The 17,295-nt window shown below is 47.7% G+C and overlaps 1 protein-coding gene across 2 annotated transcripts in view; it reads right to left on the minus strand.

Moving 5' to 3' along the window:
• WDR27 (WD repeat domain 27) overlaps positions 1–17,295 on the minus strand; it is a 140,806-nt gene that overhangs the window by 105,738 nt on the left and 17,773 nt on the right. For both annotated transcript variants that reach the window (XM_043457174.1, XM_043457173.1), the window contains exons 8-15: positions 14,286–14,394; positions 13,108–13,204; positions 11,699–11,799; positions 10,806–10,873; positions 10,484–10,605; positions 10,303–10,382; positions 3,082–3,160; positions 1,566–1,643 (exon numbers count right to left, since the gene is read on the minus strand). In XM_043457174.1, the coding sequence (XP_043313109.1) occupies positions 1,566–1,643; positions 3,082–3,160; positions 10,303–10,382; positions 10,484–10,605; positions 10,806–10,873; positions 11,699–11,799; positions 13,108–13,204; positions 14,286–14,394 (734 nt within the window). The remainder of the gene's footprint in view (positions 1–1,565; positions 1,644–3,081; positions 3,161–10,302; positions 10,383–10,483; positions 10,606–10,805; positions 10,874–11,698; positions 11,800–13,107; positions 13,205–14,285; positions 14,395–17,295) is intronic.

Below are 17,295 nucleotides of genomic sequence, written 5' to 3' on the forward strand. Positions count from 1 at the left end.
AAATAAATTAAATAAGAAGTGAAAGGGGAGAACTAAAAACCAATACCACAGAAGTAGAAAATGTCATTAGAGAATACTGCGAACAGTTATATGGCAATAAACTGGACCACCTAGAAGAAATGGATGAACTTCTGGAATCATGCAACTTTCCAAAACTAAATCAGGAAGAAATATACAATCTGAATAGATGGATTACTAGTAGTAAAATTTTATTAGTGATTTAAAAACTCCTAGCAAACAAAAAGTCCAGAACTGAACAACTTCATAGGGGAATTCTACCAAACACATAAAGATGAGCTAATTCCTATCCTTCTCAAACTATTACAAAAACTTGACAAGATGAAACACTCCCAAATTTACCTATAACACCACCATCACCCTGATACCCAAACCGGACAAAGATGCTACAAAAAAAATTATAGGCCAATATCATTGATGAATATAGACACAAAAATCCTCAACAAAATATTACAAATTTGAATTTAACAATGTTTATAAAGGATCATCCATGATAAAGTGGGATTCATTCCAGAGATGCAAAGATAGTTTGATATGCACAAATCAATCAATGTGATATACCACATTAAAAAAAGAGATGATAAAAACAACACAATCACCTCAGTAGATACATAAAAAGCATTTGACAAAATTCAACATCCTTTATGATAAAAAAAATTTTTTTTTAACTCCCTGGAAAAACCACCACAGGAAACCCAAGCTCAGCAGAGCCCAGGGCTGCAGTCCATCCTCGACCACGGTGCTTGAGAGGGCCTGACGGGGCGTGAGGGCATCTGGTGGAGACACCTACTCAGCAGCAATGACCTGCTGACATGGGAACAGCAGACAGTGGCAGGAAGAGGACCAAATCACGCGACTAAACGTGGGCAAGTCAGGCCCAGCAGCATCTCGTGAGCCAGCGACAGCAGGCGCAGCGGTAACGCTCACTGGAGTGAGTAGCAGCTCAAGCGCCACAGCCCACCATCTCTGAGTAGATGGCATCACCTCTAACAGCAGAACCGGGGGCCCCCGGGCCCCCAAATACCTTCCTGTCTAGAGAAACGGACCCAGGGAATCTGCAGGACTCGTCCACCATCATGGGACACGGGGACAGGTGTGGACGCAGTGCCGGGCAGCCAGCCCTGGGCTGAAGGCCGCTGGATGAAGGAAGCATTTCCAAGCCAATGAGCCCATCGCAGGCCACCCAGAATGGCACCGAGCACCGTGCCTACTCAGACTTCCTGCCCAACTATGACCTAAGACGCTTATCAGGATAATCGTTAGCTATGAGGCTCTCCAAAATGAAACTTAAAACAAAAATTAAATGCTTCTAAATAGTTAAGGTGATAAAAACAGCAGCATGTCTGAAAAATGATTAATATGAATTAAATTTAACTAAAAGAACAGATAGATATAAAAATAATATATACATATATGTATGTGCACATGTACATACTTACACATATGTACTTAAAAGGTCTTATATCTGTTTGAAAAAAATAAAGTATCTAAAGAGTTCCTCCAAATTATCTCAAATTTACTTGGAATGCACAAACTAGGTTACATACCACCTGTAATTGTTTTTGCATTTTGAAGCTCTTTTACCATCATTTTTGAAATTAGTCTTTGGTGAAAACATAGTTGCACTGTGGAAAGAAGAACTCTATGTCACTCAAAGATTAAAACTTCTAAGCTTAAGAGACCTATTTTGCAGTGAAAAAATAAACATAAATACATAAATGCTTCCCATGTCCCAAGTTAGTAATAAACTAAACATTTAATCACTTTAATTTTGACAGCATTCCTCTAATTCTATATACATATCAGCTATTTCACTAATGGGGACATAAGTGTATTTGTGTATTAAAATTCTGGAGAATCCTGTGCTATTTACCTACAAATTCTGGGTTCCTAGACAAAAACTAAGATAGTCACTTTGCAGCCAGGCATGCAGGGCAACCCCACATGTCAGCTTCAGGTCTGGAGCCCTGGGAGAGAGACAAGTCGCGGGGAGGGGGCTACATGTGTTGCAGAATCTGCAAGTCCCCTGGGCAATGACCCAGAGCAGACCTGGATGAGGCAGGTGAGGACACGGACACGTGACTGTGAGGACTGGGCTGGGGCGGGGGGCTCACCCACCCAGAGCACAGGGTCCAGGGAGGCTGGGTGAGGGCGGTGGGAGCTGGGTGAGGTCTCAGGAGGAGGAACCACCCAGGCAGGGAGGCAGGCAGTCTGTCAGCCTCACCAACTCCCCGCCTGTCCTCACGGCCTCCAGGATGTCACAGTGAAACACATCCTCACCCCGTGACCCCATCTAGAATCTCCCTGTACTTTTCCTAGAAAGTTCAAACCCTGGGGCTAGTACTTAGGACTGACCACGGCCTGGTTCCTCCTCCCCCTGGACTCCCTCACAGGCCCCACATGCAAGACCCAGCCAAGTACAGTGAACCCGAGGAGTCCACACTTAGCAGATGGCACCACCGTGGAGCTAGCACACAGGCTCGTGGCCTGGACTAGTGTGCGGTTGTACGGAGGCATGAATCCAGGATCTATCCATGCACCACCCACCCATCCACCCACTGATCCACTCATCCATTCATCCATCCACCCATCCAGCCAGCAACCCAGCCACCCATCTATCCACTGATCCATCCACCCACTGACCTATCCATCCATCCACCCATCCATCTATATATCCACCCACCCACCCATCCATCCACTCATCCATCCATCCATCTATCCACCCATCCACCCACCCACCCATCCATCCATCTAACCATCCACCCATCCATCTATCTACCCATACACCCATCCATTCATCCATCCATCCATCCACCCACCCACTGATCCATCCACCCATTCATCCATCCATACAGCCACCCATCCACCTCCTGCGCTGCAGGTGGATTCTTTGCCAACTGAGCTATCAGGGAAGCCCCAAAGTACAGAGCAAGCACTCAATAAACGCTTGCTACTGCTGCTTCTGTTCTGCCATGGTGACATGCTGGGGTCCACACGCCCACCTCCATCCATACCAGCACCTGCGCCTGGAGGCCATGGTCTGTCTCTGGGCGGTCCACTCACCACGGGGCAGCCGTGTAGCCCGACGACCGAATTTTGCTGTGGAAAACCAGCGGGTGGTCCTTCACGATGCTCCGAGCAGCTGCGGGAAACACGGTTACAGAAGAAGCAAGTCATTAACACAGCTGCTTCATCATGGATAAGGATAAAGCTCTGCAGAGACAGCCAAGTTCACACAAGAGGAGTCAGTGCACACCCTACAGACAGGAGAGGCTTCATACCTGATGACAAACCAACACCACCAGCAGAGAGGGAGACCAAGGGCATGAAAAGTACAAGAAAACGATGACAAGGTGATTTTCCTCCTTAAATGACCTGAATCGTAGTGTTGAGTACTGTGTATTTCAGATATTCAAGGGCTAAAACGTCAGCCTTTCCCACAGCGCGGCCCCTCCTGGCACGTCTGGAAGAGGCTGTCCGCTCTGGGCTGAGACAGGCTGCACAGAACCTGGCCGGTGGGCTTCTGTCCACGGGACCCTGAAACCCGCAGCATGGAGCAAGAGCCTCTGCCAGTGCCAGGTACAGCTCCCCTACAACAGGAATGCAAGTCTCTTAAGCCAACCAAGTGTCTCTCTCATGCCTGTGTTTATCATGACACAACAGTAAGAAAGACCAGCCTTCAGAGCATTTTAATGGCAAGGAAACACCTTACCCTATTTTTAACACACTGTAAGTTTCCATGGCCCAGCTGGCTGGTTAGAGCTCTGACACCTCAGGAACTTACCCCCAACACGTACATGTCCCATGGGTGCTTTCAGATAGAATAAAGTCCTGCCAGAATTACTCATTTTTATGTTATATGATACTTGCTATTCAATATTAATATTCTGTACAATATTATAAAACAGCTTTAGGAAATGGATAATTACATAATATTGAATACTTCTAAAAACAGTTCTCTTTTTTTTTTTAAACAAAGAAATTCAGCTCTGCTTTTGGAACTATTTCAAACGTGATAAACCGAGACACATTCCCATCCAAAGCTCAGGGAACCCCACTGGGCATGGAGGCCCCGAGGAGGGAGCTGGACCCCTGGAGGCCCTTGGGAGGGACTGGAAATCAAGACGCACCCAGAGGGACCAGGAAACCTTGCTATTTCTATTATGCTTTTTTTTTTCACTTATTTTTATTAGTTGGAGGCTAATTACTTCACAATATTGTAGTGGTTTTTGCCATACATTGACATGAATCAGCCATGGATTTACATGTGTTCCCCATCCCAATCCCCCCTCCCGCCTCCCTCACCATCTGATCCCCCTGGGTCTTCCCAGTGCACCAGCCCTGAGCACTTGTCTCATGCATCCAACCTGGGCTGTGATCTGTTTCACCCTTCATAGTGTACTTGATTCAATGCTATTCTCTCAGAACATCCCACTCTCGCCTTCTCCCACAGAGTCCCAAAGTCTGTTCTGTACATTTGTGTCTCTTGTTCTGTTTTGAGTATAGGGTTATCGTTACCATGTTTTTAAATTCCATTTATATGCGTTAGTATAATGTATTGGTCTTTATCTTTTTGGCTTACTTCACTCTGTATAATGGGCTCCAGGTTCATCCATCTCATTGGAACTGATTCAAATGAATTCTTTTTAATGGCTGAGTAATATTCCATGGTGTATATGTACCACAGCTTCCTTATCCATTCATATGCTGATGGGCATCTAGGTTGCTTCCATGTCCTGGCTATTATAAACAGTGCTGCGATGAACATTGGGGTGCACGTGTCTCTTTCAGATCTGGTTTCCTCAGTGTGTATGCCCAGAAGTGGGATTGCTGGGTCATATGGCAGTTCTATTTCCAGTTTTTTAAGAAATCTCCACACTGTTTTCCATAGTGGCTGTACTAGTTTGCATCCCCACCAACAGTGTAAGAGGGTTCCCTTTTCTCCACACCCTCCCTCTCCAGCATTTATTGCTTGTAGACTTTTGGATAGCAGCCATCCTGACTGGCGTGTAATGGTACCTCATTGTGGTTTTGATTTGCATTTCTCTGATAATGAGTGATGTTGAGCATCTTTTCATGTGTTTGTTAGCCATCTGTATGTCTTCTTTGGAGAAATGTCTGTTTAGTTCTTTGGCCCATTTTTTGATTGGGTCATTTATTTTTCTGGAATTGAGCTGCAGGAGTTGCTTGTGTATTTTTGAGATTAATCCTTTGTCTGTTGCTTCATTTGCTAGTATTTTCTCCCATTCTGAAGGCTGTCTTTTCACCTTGCTTATAGTTTCCTTTGTTGTGCAAAAGCTTTTAAGTTTAATTAGATCCCATTTGTTTATTTTTGCTTTTATTTCCAATATTCTGGGATGTGGGTCATAGAGGATCCTGCTGTGATTTATGTCAGAGAGTGTTTTGCCTATGTTCTCCTCTAGGAGTTTTATAGTTTCTGGTCTTACATTTAGATCTTTAATCCATTTTGAGTTTATTTTTGTGTATGGTGTTAGAAAGTGTTCTAGTTTCATTCTTTTACAAGTGGTTGACCAGTTTTCCCAGCACCACTTGTTAAAGAGGTTGTCTTTTTTCCATTGTATATCCTTGCCTCCTTTGTCAAAGATAAGGTGTCCATAGATTTGTGGATTCATCTCTGGGCTTTCTATTCTGTTCCATTGATCTATATTTCTGTCTTTGTGCCAGTACCATACTGTCTTGATGACTGTGGCTTTGTAGTAGAGCCTGAAGTCAGGCAGGTTGATTCCTCCAGTTCCATTCTCCTTTCTCAAGATTGCTTTGGCTATTCGAGGTTTTTTGTATATCTATGCAAATTGTGAAATTATTTGTTCTAGTTCTGTGAAAAATACAGTTGGTAGCTTGATAGGGATTGCATTGAATCTATATATTGCTTTGGGTACTATAACCATTTTCACAATATTGATTCTTCCAATCCATGAACACGGTATGTTTCTCCATCTGTTTGTGTCCTCTTTGATTTCTTTCATCAGTGTTTTATAGTTTTCTATGTATAGGTCTTTCATTTCTTTAAGTAGATATACTCATAAGTATTTTATTCTTTTTGTTACAATGGTGAATGATATTGTTTCCTTAATTTCTCTTTCTGTTTTCTCATTGTTAGCGTATAGGAATGCAAGGGATTTCTGTGTGTTAATTTTACATCCTGCAACATTACTGTATTCATTGATTAGCTGTAGTAATTTTCTGGTAGAGTCTTTAGGATTTTCTATGTAGAGGATCATGTCGTCTGCAAACAGTGAGAGTTTTACTTCTTCTTTTCCTATCTGGATTCCTTTTATTTCTTTTTCTGCTCTAATTGCTGTGGCCAACACTTCCAAAACTATGTTGAATAGTAGTGGTGAGAGTGGACACCCTTGTCCTGTTCCTGACTTCAAGGGAAATGCTTTCAATTTTTCACCATTGAGGATAATGTTTGCTGTGGGTTTGTCATAGAGAGTCCCAAACAGGATAAACCCAAGTCAAAACACCCCAAGACATATATTAGTCAAATTAACAAAGATCAAGCACAAAGAACAAATATTAAAAGCAGCAAGGGAGAAACAACAAATAACACACAAGGGGATTCCCATAAGGATAACAGCTGATCTTTCAATAGAAACTCTTCAGGCCAGAAGGGAATGGCAGGACATACTTAAAGTAATTAAAGAGAAAAACCTACAACCCAGATTACTGTACCCAGCAAGGATCTCATTCAGATATGAAGGAGAATTCAAAAGCTTCACAGACAAGCAAAAATAGAGAGAATTCAGCACCACCAAACCAGCTCCTCAACAAATGCTAAAGGATCTTCTCTAGACAGGAAACACAGAAAGGCTGTATGAACGTGAACCCCAAACAACAAACCAAATGGCAACAGGACCATTCTTATCAATAATTACCTTAAATGTAAATGGGTTGAATGTTCCAACCAAAAGACAAAGACTGGCTGAATGGATACAAAAGCAAGACCCCTATATATGCTGTCTACAAGAGACCTACCTCAAAGCAAGGGACACATACAGACTGAAAGTGAAGGGCTGGAAAAAAATATTTCATGCAAATGGAGACCAAAAGAAAGCAGGAGTCGCAATACTTATATCAGATAAAATAGACTTCAAAATAAAGGCTGTGAAAAGAGACAAAGAAGGACACTACATAATGATCAAAGGATCAATCCAAGAAGAAGATATAACAATTATAAATAAATATGCACCCAACATAGGAGCACTGCAATATGTAAGACAAATGCTAATAAGAATGAAGGGGTAAATTAACAATAACACAACAATAGTGGGAGACTTTAATACCCCACTCACACCTATGGACAGATCAACTGAACAGAAAATTAACAAGGAAACACAAACTTTAAATGACACAATGGTCCAGCTAGACCTAATTGATATCTATAGGACATTTCAGCCCAAAACAATCAATTTCACCTTTTTCTCAAGTGCACACGGAACCTTCTCCAGAATAGATCACATCCTAGGCCATAAATCTAGCCTTGGTAAATTCAAAAAAATTGAAATCATTCCAGTCATCTTTTCTGACCACAATGCAGTAAGATTAGATCTCAATTACAGGAAAAAAAAACTATTAAAAATTCTATTATGCTTTTATAAGAGGAGGGATGCAAAGTTTGAGATTACAGAATCACCATAAATCAGTCATCTTCTGCAATATTATATATGAATATTTTCTAAACAACACATAAAGCTATCATAAAAAGTCCCTGGATACAGAGAAATTATAATCTCTGTAATAAACCTTACTGTTTATATGACTGTTCTCACTAAAATTTTGTTTTACAATCTACATATTATTTAGCTGTGAAGCATAGTACAGCATGTACAGTCATCTGGAACAAAATGATACATCCTAGTAGGGCATTCCATGTCAGTCCAGTGGTGAGAACTCAGTACTTTCACTTCCAGGGCCCAGGTTCAAACCCTGGTCGAGGAGCTAAGATCCTGCAAGATCCTTGCCATGCAACCAAAAAAATAAAAAAACCTGGACAAAACTATCGTTCAAAAAGATAAACACACCCCTATGTTCACAGCAGCACTGTTCACAACAGCCAAGACAAGAAAATGACCTAAATGTGCATGGACAGATGAATGGATAAAGAAAATGTGGTGCTTTTATACAGTGGGATATTACTCAGCCATAAAAAGAATGAAATAATGCCATTTGCAGCAACATAGATGGACCTGGAGATGATAGTAAATGAAGTAGGTCAGACAGAGACAATATCATATGGCATCACTTCTATTTGGAATCTAAAATATGACACAAATGAACCTAATCTCAAAACAGAAACAGACTTACTGACACAGAGATCAGAATGGTGGTTACCAAAAGGGGTGCAGGGGGAGGGGTAGACTGAGAATTTGGGATTAGCAGAAAGGATATTACATTTAGGGGACTTCCCTGATGGTTCAAGCAGTAAAGAAACTGTAATTCAGGAGACTTGGGTTCGATCCCGAGGTTGGAAAGATTCGCTGGAGAAGGGAATGACAACCCACTCAGTATTCTTGTCTGGAGAATTCCATGGACAGAGGAGCCTGGTGGGCTACAGTCCGTGTGATAGCAAAGACTAGGACATGACTAACACACACACACACACACACACACACCATTCAGAATGGATAAACAACAAGGTCCTACTGTGTAGTACAAGGAACAACTACACCCACTCTCCTGGGATAAACCATAACGGAAAAGAGTATTTTTAAATATATATATATATATATATATCTGTGTAAAACTGAGCCACTCTGCGGTACAGCAGGGCTTGGTACATTATAAATCAACTAATACTTCAACTAAAATTAAATTTAAAATAATAAAATAAAAAAAGTCTTAAATTCCATTTCAAGGGGCGATCTAAGTAAAACATATCTAAGAACAAAACGTAAATGAATTTGGTGAAAAAAGAAAGACAATCCCAAGTCTCATTTCACAGCAGGTCTCCACACAGAGGTCTGCTCTCAGCTCACGCTGGGGAGCGTGGTCCTCAGTGCGGCTGACAAAACAAGCTGAGCTTCTAGGGTATAAGGGACGGCATCGCTTCTAACAGAGTTCACCCTGCAAGTAAGTTGCTTCAAGTGAAAACATAGTTAGCATTTTGGAATATTCTCTGAACAACCTAGCATTATTCCAACGAGTAGCAATTTTAATTAATATTTGTTAGTCTACAAGTTTTCCCAAAGAATGTTAAAAGAAATCTACACATAACATAACATTATTTGGGGTATTGTTTAAGAAAATGATTCAAAAAGACTTTTTCTGTTGCCCAAAGTTATAGAGTTACTTATTGCCACTGAACTGTACACATAAATATGGTTAAGATGGTAAATTTTATATAATTTATATTTTACTACAATAAAAAGCATACACAAGAAATAAGTGAAGAGATGCACACTGCCATATATAAAATAGATAAAAAGGGAAAGTGTTAGTAACTCAGTTGTGTCCGACTCTTTTTGACCCCATGGACTGTAGCCCACCAGGCTCCTCTGTCCATGGAATTCTTCAGGCAAGAACACTGGAGTGGGTTGCCATTCCCTTCTCCAGGGGATCTTCCTGACCCAGGAATTGAACCAGGGTCTCCTGCATTGCAGGTGGACTTTTCACTGTCTGAGCCAACAGGGAAGCCACTAAAATAGATAAACAACAAGCATTTACTGAATAGCACAGTGACAGGCTTTGTTTTCTTGGGCTCCAAAATCATTGCAGATGTGCCTGCAGCCATGAAATTAAAAGATGCCTGCTCCTTGGAACAAAAGCTATCACCAACCTAGACAGCATATTAAAAATCAGAGATACCACTTTGCCAACAAAGGTCCACATAGCTGAAGCTATAGTTCTTCCAGTAGTCATGTACAGATGTGAGACTTGGACCATAAGAAGGCTGAATGCTAAAGAATTAACGCTTTTGACCTGTGGTGCTGGAGAGGACTCGAGAGTCCCTTGGACTGCAAAGAGATCAAACTAATCAACATAAAGGAGATCAACCCAGAGAAACCACTGCCAGTATTTCTCATGTTTTGAATTCCTGTGAATTATACCCAAGTCACGAAGAAACGCCCAACATATTCCCCACCACAAAAACCGTGTCAGAACACGTGAGAGGCAGAGAAAGGAAGGAGCAACGTTAGAAGCAAGCACTGAATCGTCACCTCGATGGACGTGAATCCACAAAGCGACAGAGCGAAGCTGAACAAACGTGACTCAGACAAGGAGCCACCCTACACCCTGCATTTCAGACCACGGGATACTCACCCGCTTGTTTCTGAGTAGCCGGCTTGGTTCTTTTTTCCTTAAGTCCGAAGTACAGCGGGGAGGTCGGTGAGACACAGGAGCTAAAATAAAAACACGGCCCTGGTCTGTGACAGCAAACTTGCGTGGCGGAGTTGTTTCAGGGAAACGTGCATCTTAAAGACAGATTCGCACGACTCCGCACCTGGGCAGCACCGACAGGTCCGGTCCGCGGCGGGGGCGCTGCTGGGACCTCAGCAGAGCAGCAGGGTCCACCTCCACCAGGGCCGTCTCGTTGCCGAACATGGACGTGAGCAAGCAGAGGGCCTGCGCGGAAGGGTTCAGAGAATCGGTCGTGGTTGTGGGCAGACTTTAGTTGTGCTAATGGGTGTCCTGTGCAGACGCGTGTGACCCCTGAAACTTCACACACAGCCTCACACAGTGAGCAGCCGCAAGAGCATGTCGGAAGAAGGGAGGATAAACCGCAGCAGGAGAAGCGCACCGCCCAGGCATGGCTCACGACTCACCTCACGACCGCCGGGTCTGCTCGCCACGGCGCACGATCCAGCTACCTGAATGCTGAGGCTCCGGAAATCTTCATTCCCAGCAAGGAGAAAACAGGCCACGCGTAAGGCCTCGAGGTGCTGCCTGCACACGGCCCGGGCCGGGGGCGTGAGGACAGAGCGCGCAGGCCTCTGCCCCTGCAGAGCCGCCCCGGCGCGAGCCTGCGGACCAAACTCCACCCAGGCCGCGAGAGTGCGGGACGTGCCGCGTCCCCGTGAGGACTCCGAGCCAGGCCGGCACACGGCGTGGGACCTTAACGGACAGAAGACCAACCGGGAGGGGGCAGGCACCGGCACCGGGGCCAGCGGAGGCCACGTGCACAGACGGGCAACACCTGGGGAGGTGGCGCCCCAGGAGGAGGGCCCGAACCAGGAGCCCTGGGGAGCGCGGCGCGGCCCGGCCAGAAGCAGCGCAGACACGGCCAGGCCATGTGCACACAGGGCAGCGGGCAGCAGTCCCTCGTCTCCCCGCATCCCAGGGGCCGGTGGGGACGCAGCCTGCGGGCGTGCGGACGCCGGGATGGGCGAGGAGACTGTCACTCAGCCCAACAGCTGTGACGGCGACCAGGCGCGGACACACAGGGCCAACTTCAGGTCCCGGACGTGGGTGGGCCCCAGGAGGAGGGGGTGGGGGCCTGATACACACGGGAGACAGAGGACCAGGGGTAACGGGCTGCAGGCGGGGCTGGGGTGGGGTGGGGGGGCACCAGGACAGCCAGCGTGGCACACAATGACCTGGGAGCCTGGTCCCTGGGGGTCACTGACGGGCACCCACCATGACCCCCGAATGTCAGACAAAAGAAAACGTTCAAGTTACATAATGTCTGTATCAAGGATTCTCTGAACACAGGTCTTACCCTTGTAATGTAAAACACCCTCCAGTTCAAAGCTTGCCAAGTTAAATATGAGCAAACCAGCGGAGCTTCCAATCCACAAGCAGCTGCCGGTCTCAGAGAGGCTGATTTCAAAAGAAAGAGAGAAAAGCGTGTGCTGACCGTCCCCCCTCAGCCAGGGCGGCAGAGACCCTGGGCCTTGGGGAACCTGAAGTTCCCCTGCCCGAGTCTTGGGTGCCGCCATCTCAGACGACATCTAGCATGTCCCCGGGGCGGGCTTCCTAGGCCCTACTGTCCAGGGAAGGTAGAACTCAGAGGGCCACAAGCTGGGCCTGACTCAGCTCTGACCTGAGGCTTTCCTCTCCTCTAAGGTCACCAGAAGTAGGCACCTGCGGCCTCCGCGAGAGCCCCGCACAGGTGGGCATCCCTGCCACACCCCACGCCTGCCCCACGGCTGCACCTGAAGACGCTGCCGAGCGGAGCTGAGGAAGCGGAGACTGACCAACAGTGGCGTTCACGCCAGGACAGACAGATCTGCCGCTGCTGCTTTGTTTTCCGGTTTACAGACTAGACACAGGCGGTAAGTTGACTGGCCGGCCTCCTCTGGCTTCGCAGACCTGGACCCAGAGCAGCGTCTTCAGGCACGTCCCTCCCACGCACACGTTGGCCACCCGGCCTCCAACAGCCCCCACTCCCTGGGCTGCTCATGGGTCCTCAGCCTCCAACACCAGCCCCAGGGAGACCACCTGAGCCTGAGCAGAACAGGGTCACTCTCCCTAAGCAAAGGTGGGGAGCCAAGGCCTCAGACCCCCAGTCAGCTCAAGTCCAGGCCGGGCAGGGGCCCTGTGCAGGCACGGCTGCCGGATGGGGAAGCACAGCGGGGCTGCAACTGCACCGGCCCTCTCCTCAGGGCTCCCACCCCAGCAGGACCTGAGGCAGCCCTCGGTCAATGCCAGAGCTCTCCACAGTCCATGTGGGGCCAAGGGGAATGAAATCATGACATGTTTGCTTAGTCAGAGTAACGCAGTGGCTCACTTATGTTGCCAAATATTTAAAATATTTCTATAAAACAAGAAATAACTAAAATTCATTTGGGGTCAAATTTAAAGGTATGAAATATGGCACAGATGACGGAAGTTTAGGATGAGTTATGATAATGTTACCATTTCCCTTATTACAGAAATAAAGATCTGCATTGATGAAAATTAAAGTGAAGAAAATTAAAATAATCTCATTTCCTTTATTAAATAGAGTTAAAAATAACTGATCAAGATTATCAACCTTAAGGCTTAAAATATGCAACTCTAAGAACACTTACAGTTATTACTACTCATACAGACAAAAATAATTTGGTTTTATTATTATTATAGAAAAAATGAGCCTAATCTAGGAGGCTTTCTCCATAAGGGCTTGGCAGAGTTCACAGTACTTACAATCCACAGTCGCAGGCTGCCAGGCTCAGGACAGGAAGGGCCACTTCAGTCTCTTCTCCTGTTTCTGGGGCCTTCGTGGACGGAGGCTGACCACCTTCTAAGGACAGAATTACTGATAATCTGAGATGCTACATTAAAACGACTGGTCACAGTAGAGGCTAACAGCTGACCCCATGGGGCACTGTGGGAGATGCATGTTGTTGGAGTAACTCAGATCATGAATCAAGAAAAACCCTTGGTCTTGTACATTATAAAGCACAAGGCTGGAAATACAACTCAGACCCTGTGTCATGAGAGTGCAAGGGAGGGAGATGGAGTTTGAAGGACAGACCTGCAGAAAGACTAACTGTGGGTTCTGAAAGTGGACTCAAGATCCATTGTGTGTGCTAGTCACTCAGCCGTGTCCGACTTTTTTTGACCCCAAGGACTGTAGCCCACCAGGCTCCTTGGTCCATGGGATTTTCAGGCAAGAATACTGGTGTGGGTTGCCATTCCCTTCTCCAGGGGATCTTCCCAACCCAGGAATCGAAGCTGGGTCTCCTGCATTGCAGGTGGATTCTTTACCATCTGAGCCACCAGGAGAAGCCTAAGATCCACTAGATAAGGGCAATTTCTGACCCACTTTAAGAAGAAATAGCTTAAAGCCATTTACTAATATACATTTTATATGTATCTCACACACTAAAAGAAAGAGCACAACTATGATAAACGTGAAGGGGAGCGGAGCAGAGAGACATTTGCTGCAACATGAAAATGAATGGATGTGGGTACCCATGACAGAGAGCCTGCAGCCCAATTAAACAGTAAAACCAACAGCTTTCCCAGCACGTCGGCGCCTCCTGGGGTGGTGGCAGATATTCAAGTACCTGACCAGGGGGACGGGTGGAGGGTGACAAGCAGGAGGAGGGGCCGGGCCAGCCAAGAAGACTCAGCTGAGGACCCCGGGCTCCTGGGTGCCCTGCTGCAACACCACCCGTGGAAGCCAGGAAGCCAGGGATGTGGGAGGGACAGGAGCCCACTGTGCAGCAAGACAAGCCTCCACCACCCCCACCCCGTCTGCTCCCCACGCCCTGCCTGGTTCCAGGTCCCCGGCTTCCCCTCTCCCCCCACCCCTGTTCACAGGGGCTGTGGGCATGAACCCCATGAGAGGGTCTGCAGGGCATCACCTGGCCGCGTACCTGGCTTGGACTCTGCCCTCCTAGTGGAGAAACTCTCTCTCTTTTTCCTGAGGTCAACATGCATCACACAGCGGTAATGGTGCCCCTCAACCAAACTGAAGATCCAAAGCTGGAAAAGCAAAACACATCTAGATAGACGAGAACACATCTACAAACACAGGAACAGGTCTAGACACGCAGGAACACGTCTAGACACACAGGAACATGTCTAAGCAGGCGGGAGCACATCTAAACGCACAGGAACAGGTCTAGACAGGAGGGAACACATCTAGACACACAGGAACACGTCTAGACAGGCAGAAGCACATCTAGACGCATGGGAACAGGTCTAGACAGGAGGAAACATATCTAGACACACAGGAACACATCTAGACAGGCAGGAACACATCTAGACTCACAGGAACAGGTCTAGACACACAGGAACACGTCTAGACAGGCGGGAGCACATCTAGACATGCGGGAACACGTCTAGACAGGCGGGAACACATCTAGACACACAGGAACACATCTAGACGTGAGACTCTCACCAGATATGATGATGAAGAGCAGGCAGTCAGTGAGAAGAGTGAGCAGAGAGCTGACAGGATGAGAGATGGCCCTTCAGAGGCCCCTAGCTCTTCCTTTCTGACCTCCATACCCTCCCCATCCCCTGACCCGGGAGGCGTCCTCCTAAGGGCACAGAAGTGGGTGACATGACCCAGAGGTCACGCGTCTTACACACGGCATGGGTGGAGAGCAGGTGTGCTCCTGTGCCCAGCACTGCACGCCCGGCCTCTCCAAACACAGCATCGTGAGCACAGCCGACACGTCCCTGCAGACAGCTCAGACGGGATGGCGGCTGTCCTGCTGTATCTCACTGTTCACTGAACCCAGGGCAGGCAAGCTGCAAGCTTTCTGGGAGAATTCTCAAGGCATCACAGGAACTGTAAACACATTTGTTCTCTCTGGACTGGTGCGGCGGCCATAACGCAGCCTCAAGGGCTTTCCAGACGGAGCTTACATGTGCTTACATGACAGAGGTGGCCCACGGCCAAGCAGGTACTTGGTGACGTGCACACACAGTGCTGCAAGTGAGCTCGGCTGTTACATAATCATTATTTACAACACGTGGGGTGAGAGCGCCTGACCACTGCCATCTTGGGTAATTTTGCTCTTTCCCTTTAGCAGTCAGCTTTGTAAGAAAGAAAACAACTATCTCAGCTGATGCAGTAATGTAACAAGAAGCAGACATTTGATCTTGGACCCGGCCCGGCCTGGCCCAGGCGCAGAGCTCCTAAAACCTTGGGGGTTTCCTGATCACTGAGGGACCATGGGGCTGCTGTCAGGTTGATGAGTGACCTCTGGAAAGCCCTCAGTTTGCTTAAGAATGGGGGCTGGTTGCCAGGGAAACAACCCCTGACCTCTGGGGAGTGGGGCTAGATGGACTTCCATCACCCACAGCCAAGGATCAAATCAACAGTGCCTAAGCAATGAGGCTTCCATAAAAATCCCCGAAGTCCAGGTTCAGGAGCTCCAGGCGGGTGAAAACACCTCCCTGGGGAGCGGAGCCCCCTCCCTACATCCTGGGAACTGAAGCTCCTGTGCTGAGGCCCTCCCGACCTCACCCCTGCTGCTCTTCATCTGGCCGCTCACCTGTGTTAACAGAACCGAGGGAGGAAGGGGTTGTGGGAACCTCCAGTTTGCACCTAAGTCAGACTAAAGTGGTGGGTGACCTGGAGACCCACTCCCTGGGACTGGCGGGCGTGAAGAGGATGCAGGATCGTGGGCTAAGCCCCTGACTGCCTCCAGGCAGATGGTGCCAGACCAGGTCAAGGCAGGACCCTGCTGGGGTCGTGGTAACACATTACTGTTGGGGGGTCCCCCACACCTGGGGACGGAGCGCCAGCAGAGCTCAGTGTGAAAGCAGAGGTGCACAGGGGAGGCCAGGTGACGGCCTAACACGGCGTCCTCCCGGTCACGCCAGCATCCACTCTCTTTACACGCTGTTTGGTTGCTGTGGCCGCGCTGGGTCTCCAGTGCCCCGTGGGCTTTCCTCTGGTTGTGGAGAACAGGCGCTGCTCTCTAGCTGTGCTATGCGGGGTTCTCACTGGGGGCGTCTCTATTTATGGAGAACAGGGGCTGCCCTCTAGCTTTGATGTATGGGGTTCTCACTGGGGGGCGTCTCTATTTATGGAGAACAGGGGCTGCCCTCTACCTGTGCTATGCGGGGTTCTCACTGGGGGCGTCTCTATTTATGGAGAACAGGGGCTGCCCTCTACCTGTGCTATGCGGGGTTCTCACTGGGGGGCGTCTCTATTTATGGAGAACAGGCGCTGCTCTCTACCTGTGCTATGCGGGTTCTCACTGGGGGGCGTCTCTATTTATGGAGAACAGGGGCTGCCCTCTAGCTTTGATGTATGGGGTTCTCACTGGGGGCGTCTCTATTTATGGAGAACAGGGGCTGCCCTCTAGCTTTGGGGCGTCTCTATTTATGTATGGGGGGGTTCTCACTGGGGGGCGTCTCTATTTATGGAGAACAGGGGCTGCCCTCTACCTGTGCTATGCGGGGTTCTCACTGGGGGGCGTCTCTAATTATGGAGAACAGGGGCTGCCCTCTAGCTCTGATGTGTGGGGTTCTCACTGGGGGGCGTCTCTATTTATGGAGAAACAGGGGCTGCTCTCTCCTGTGCTATGCGGGGTTTCACTGGGGGGGGCGTCTCTATTTGGAGAAAGGGGCTGCCCTCTAGCTCCTGATGTGTGGGGGTTCTCACTGGGGGCGTCTCTATTTATGGAGAACAGGGGCTGCCCTCTACTGTGCTGCGCGGGTTCTCACTGGGGGCGTCTCTATTTATGAAGAACAGGGGCTGCTCTCTACCTGTGCTATGCGGGGTTTCTCACTGGGGGCGTCTCTATTTATGAAGAGCAGGGGCTGCCTCTACCTGTGCTATGCGGGGTTCTCACTGGGGGCGTCTCTATTTATGGAGAACAGGGGCTGCCCTCTAGCTCTGATGTGTGGGGTTCTCACTGGGGG

The sequence above is a fragment of the Cervus canadensis genome, chromosome 33 (assembly GCF_019320065.1).
Source record: "Cervus canadensis isolate Bull #8, Minnesota chromosome 33, ASM1932006v1, whole genome shotgun sequence".
Classification (NCBI taxonomy): Eukaryota; Metazoa; Chordata; class Mammalia; order Artiodactyla; family Cervidae; genus Cervus; species Cervus canadensis.